Source organism: Pteropus vampyrus, unplaced genomic scaffold (genome assembly GCF_000151845.1).
Source record: "Pteropus vampyrus isolate Shadow unplaced genomic scaffold, Pvam_2.0 Scaffold14, whole genome shotgun sequence".
Lineage (NCBI taxonomy): Eukaryota > Metazoa > Chordata > Mammalia > Chiroptera > Pteropodidae > Pteropus > Pteropus vampyrus.
The window spans coordinates 7,233,231-7,238,696 of record NW_011888795.1 but is presented as its reverse complement, the minus strand read 5'-3'; the positions used below and the strand labels follow the sequence as shown (position 1 = coordinate 7,238,696).

Sequence of the window (5,466 nt, the reverse complement as noted above, 5' to 3'; positions counted from 1 at the left end):
TTATTTGATTCTTGTCACCAGAAAACAAGATCAACTCATGGCAGAAGGAAAATACATGCTCTAATCCATAACAGGCCATTCATAAACATGATGCGGTATTTTCTGAACAAATGAGACACATGATCCCCCACGATGTTTTTTATATCCTGGGAGTGGCTGACAATCAAGAGCTGCAATTTGGATGCTGAAAGGTTGGTATTCTGAGATAGTCTGATAATTCATAGGAACAATAGGAGAAGGTGTTTAATCAGAACTGACCTGAAAAACCTAAGACATGCTACTTATTGATAATACAATCTTTCCACCATAGTCTTTCTGTCTCTCTTTATGGTACCGTGGTGCTAATCACATACAGAGAGATGTTAACAAATAAAAACACGACTCATCAGAATCATTGGCACATGAAAAACATACAAGCCAAACAGGATGCTTTAACTCAATAAAGATGTTTATTGGAAACAATGTGTAGTTACCCACAATAGCTTCTGTTGCTAATGAAATTGGTATGATCATTATTGATAACAACATTCATGGTATTAAATCATAGCTTTAGACATAAAAATTATATTCTAGGGAGGTGGGTTTTGGTTGCATAGAAGAGACGTTTATAAGAGGTGGCTTGTTTCGAAGTTGGAATGGGTTGCATTTGGAGGTAGTGAGGTTCCCATCACCAAGAATGTTCAAGAAAGAGGTCATGAAGTTAGACAAGATGGCCTTAACAAACACTCCAACCCTCTGCTTCTATGACTCTGTGAGAAACTTGGGTTGCTTAGACCCTAGCAGCTGTGCAGGGGCTGGTACACTTAACAAATGCTTGTGGACTAAGGGTTGGCCAAAGTTCCACAGCCCATTTAGACGTTCCCTCAAAATAAGGATGAAGTTGCAATTGGAAGAGTAAATGGGTTAGACTGGGTACAGCCAGAAGTCAGTCCAGATATCCTCTACTTTTTGAAAGTTTGCTTTACTTCACGGCACTTTTACAAAAGTACCTACATTAGTACCTATTTCACTAACTGAAAGAAATCTGAAGAGAATTTTCACTTTTAAGAAAAAAGAAAAGTAGCATTTACTGTTTTGCAGTGAGCTGTTGTTACAGAGGCAGCATGTAGGCCTGAGCGAGGAGAGTAGCCCCACCAAGCTCCTTTCCTGGGAACTACACTTGACATCTCAGCATCGAGCCGCCGTAGCTCTGAACTGTGTTCGTGAGCATCTGGGCTTTATCTTGATTTCTTTTGTGCATCAGTAAGCAGGATGTGTCCTTAGGTAATTATTCCCTTGCTTTACATCATTTTGGCTTATGAAAGGCCTCATAGGGACAAGACACTCTTCTTTCAGTTAGCGGGAGAAACCTGTATTTGTATACAACATCCTGAGGCCATTTGAAGTCCCATCATTGACGTTAAAAAAGAAAGGCTCTTTTAGATATTGGTTCTGATCCTAATATCAGAACATTGGTCTACTAGACATGTTGTTTTTGTGAGAGCAGCTAGTGTAATGAGGAAAGCCTGAGAGGACATTTATTCTTGCTTTCTTTCCACCTAGAAGGTCTCCCTGTCTTACCTGTGGAAATGCCCACCCTTCTCAAGGTTCAGCTCTAGCATCATCTCCTCTGGGGTGTCTTCCAGGTGTCCCCTCCTCCAGTGTCTCTGTGTTGCTCCAACACCTAGCACTTGGCGGGGTTCGTTTTGTTCATGGTGGTCACTTGTGTATGTCATTTCTCCCTGTTGAAGCCTCTGGAAGGTAGGAATCATGTTCCCTTCATCTCGCTTGTTTCCAGAGCAGCCAGCAAAGCCTGGTGCATGGTGCTCCCAGATAGTGCTGTGAATCAGGACGGTACGGTGTTTTGGAATGTCTTAGGACAATTCCAAAACTGCATCACAATTCTTCTTTGGTATATGAAATGGAGCTCCAGCTTGCTTGACAAATGTCTAATGGAATTGGATATCATTGTCATCTTCCCTTTACAGAATACACCGCAGGGCAAAGAGAGGTAGAATGACTTGCTCGTAGAATCAGAAGCAGGCTGTGAACTGCTGCCCTTGAGCATTCACGCCAGGGGTTAGTGTCCATGAGTTCTCCTTCCTCAGTATCTCTTCTCACCAAGAGACCCTGAATGACGCCAGCAGCTGCAGTTCAGGTCAAGAAGTAAAACCTCCCATGAAGACCAATTTTGATAGAACAAAAGACAGCGACTTGGGTCTTCTGATCCTTTGAAGGGCTTAAATCTCAGAGCTCTCAAGGGGACGAGGTCTCTGGAAGCTTCCTGGGAGAGGAGATGCCTCTCAGAGGGGAGAGACATTCTCTGGGGAAACACGACCATTTGGGGCTGCAGTGTTCAGGGTGAGGAATCAAGCAATGACTGCTGGGGGTCAGCTGTGGACACAGGGAAGGAGAGTGCAGGGCCCAGGTCTAGCCTGCCAGAGGTGACCTTGTGCAGCTCAGGTTCTCAAGAAGGGAAAGGGGCTGGGCCTGGAGCAGACACTCTGCTTAGGAATAAGGAAAGGTTTCGTGACCAGTACGTTGCCTGGGCTATGTCCTTGGGAACCAGACAGGGGTGGTTGTTGCTGCAGCTGCAGTATTTTGTTTGTATCAGAAAAACTCTATGGAGCCCTAAGGTAATTTTTGCTTTTTAGTTACTTTGGCTTTAACTCACCTAATCAAGGAAAAATGGCCTCACTGGATCCTAGATTGTCAGAGCTCGAAGAGTTCTTTGGGATGAGGGCCAGGGAACTGCATAGAGTCATGCAGGGGACTGGGGGCAGAGATAGTTCTGGAACCTGGTGTCTGGCTTTCCAATTGACCTTTCCCAGTCTCCTTTCCTGCCCTGCTTCTCGCAGGCACTCTTAGAATTCGATGTCTGGCTCATATTCATAAGTGCATTGCTGTGGGACATGCTGTAGGACCAAGAACCTTGTCTCTTTTACTTCTTATGGGGGCAGGGATTGGGGTTGGGAAAGGTGCATGGTAGCAAAGAAGCATAGAGCATTTGGGGACAGATGAAAGAGATAGTCAAGGTTGAGGGGAAGGGTACACACTGATGAGCCCTAAGACCCAGGCAGGGTTTGTAAGAGAACTTCACTTGCCTGGTAGACACAGACCTTCTGCTAAGTCACATTTATTGAGCACTTAGTTTATGCCTTCACTATACTAAGCGCTATGTATATATTAATTAATTTGATCCTCATCAAATTGTTATGAGGTAGGTAGGGTATGCCATTTCTGTCATATTGTCAAAGAAACTGAGGCTCAAAGAGGTGAAGTCACATGCCCAATGTTGCAAAGCTAGTAAGTGATAGGGCCTGGATTCAGCCCTGTGCCTGAGTACTCAGCTGTTCTGCTTCTTTAAAGAGTGAAAAGGAGGCTGAGACACCTTCATTATTGGCCAGTAATGAATGGGCTGAATGAGGTGGGTAAAGGGCAAGGGTGCTTTGCATTAGATAATTATCCTCTGCTGCTGCCTGACCAGGTGTAACGGGGGAGGCGGATGAGAAAATGAATTCAGTTCCTAACTTTGGTGACCCTCTGGATCCAGTCTTTGTTTTGGTAGACGTAGGAATAGACTCCGTAGCGGTCCTTCTTTCCACAGTCGTCGCCCCAGGACACTATGCCCACCAGGTACCACTGGCCTGTCTCTTTATCCAGGGTCACCATGGGACCTCCAGAGTCACCCGCACAGGCATCCTTCCCCCCTAAATGAAAAAGAGATGCTAGTTAAAGTAACGTGTCTCCGTCCCTCGCCCCAAATTCAAAGGAGACGCCTCCCCCATCTGACTCGTAGTTCAGAGAATGGGACACGAGGGGGCGCAAGCAGACCATCTGACTCAAACCTCTGCTCTGAGCAGTACTGGCTCAGGCCTCCGCAGAGCTCAGTGATTTTAGAAAGCCCACGTTCGACTCTTGTTTCATAGGGAAAAAGCTGGGCTTGGAAAAGGGAATAATGGAAATTCCTAACACTCTTCTCTCTGATGCAGTTTCTCCCGCGGAATCCCTCTCATGACTGTCCTCCCCCTCCTCGGCCTCTCCCCTCCCCTCCTCCGCTAGACCCCAGGGTCTCCAGGCCTAGCGCTGCTGGGCTCTGCATCCCTCCTTGGCTGGTGCTACTCTGTTGTATGCTCTATTCTAGCCTCTTGACTTACCTTCCTTTTCCCCAGCGCAGATCATGTCCCTGGTGATTTTTTTCTTCAGTGGGGCATAGGCTTCTCCGCAGGTGCGGTGGTCAACGATTGGGATTTCGATCTGGAACACAAGGCCACTGTTGGTCCTCACTCCTGTCTGAGGAGTCCCTGCTATTCTGACACCCTTAGAGCTGGCTCCTCCTCATCCCCTTCCCGGATGAGCCTGGGTCTAGTTTAGACCTGGTCTCAGAAACTGCCCAACCGTGCAGGTGAAGGAACACTGACTGAATGGAGAATCAGGAGATCCGTGACCGGGTACAGTCTCAGTCATGAAATTGCTGTGTGACCTTGAGCAAGTCATTTGCCATCTCTGGGCCTCAGTTTCCTCATCTGTAAAATGGGGATAATAATACTTGCCTAGTACATGCATTATTTCAAATACGGCAATGTCTGCAAAACCTACAGTCAGTCTTCTTTACTCCCACCCCTACCGTTATTGTCTGTGGGCCCTGGGGCATGCAACTTAATCACTGTTCTTCAGACCTCTGAGAGTCTGTTTCCTGATCTGAAAAATAGAAGTCATAATATTTGACATACTAGTCACATAGAATTTTACAAAGAGAAGATCAATAAGATCAATAAGGAGATGCTTTGTAACCTACAAACAAAATATAAATATTAGATATGGTGGGGTTACTGCTGCTCGCCTTGCAGCAAGCATTTACTTACACTCTCCCTCACCACAGTATGAGCTTCTATGTACCGGGTCAGTATCTCGTCCATTTCTATCTTATATAGCTTGGAATGTGTGTGTGTGTGTGTGTGTGTGTGTGTGTGTGTGTGTGTGTACACATACACACATATTTGCATTGAGGTGATAAACTGATACATGAAAGTAAGATATTGGGATTATCATTGCCCTTAATTCAGTTTGAGATTAAATGTTAGCATAGATGTCTGGAACAAAATGAGGAAACATATGAGTCTCAGTCAGCCAAACCAAGCACTGAATATATTGGTCATATGGTTCAAAAGTGCAGCTCCTGTTGGCCTTTGCTAGCAGGGGACCAGAGGCCATTCAGGTCTCTCTTGGGCCATGGCCTTCCCAGATAAGTAGGGAGAAGAAGTCAGGGCAGGGTGGTTCTGAGCATATATCCTCAGCAAACCATCAAGTGCCTGGTTAACTCTATTTATCGTTCAGGTATCATTTAAGTGTTATTTCCTCTGGGAAGCCTTCCTGAACCCTGAAGATGAGGTCAGATATCCTATTATATGTTCTGGAGCATCCCACACTTTTCCTTCATCACATTTATCATGTTAACTACTTTCTGTCTCTCCCACTTGACTATCA

The 5,466-nt window shown here is 45.5% G+C and overlaps 1 protein-coding gene across 1 annotated transcript in view; it reads right to left on the bottom strand.

Moving 5' to 3' along the window:
- Nucleotides 1-3,498: 3,498 nt before the first annotated feature.
- Nucleotides 3,499-5,466, bottom strand: part of MASP1 (mannan binding lectin serine peptidase 1) — a 65,849-nt gene continuing 63,881 nt past the window's right edge. Inside the window, exon 15 of the mRNA XM_011381854.1 lies at nt 3,499-3,689. Coding sequence (XP_011380156.1) covers nt 3,499-3,689 — 191 coding nt within the window. The remainder of the gene's footprint in view (nt 3,690-5,466) is intronic.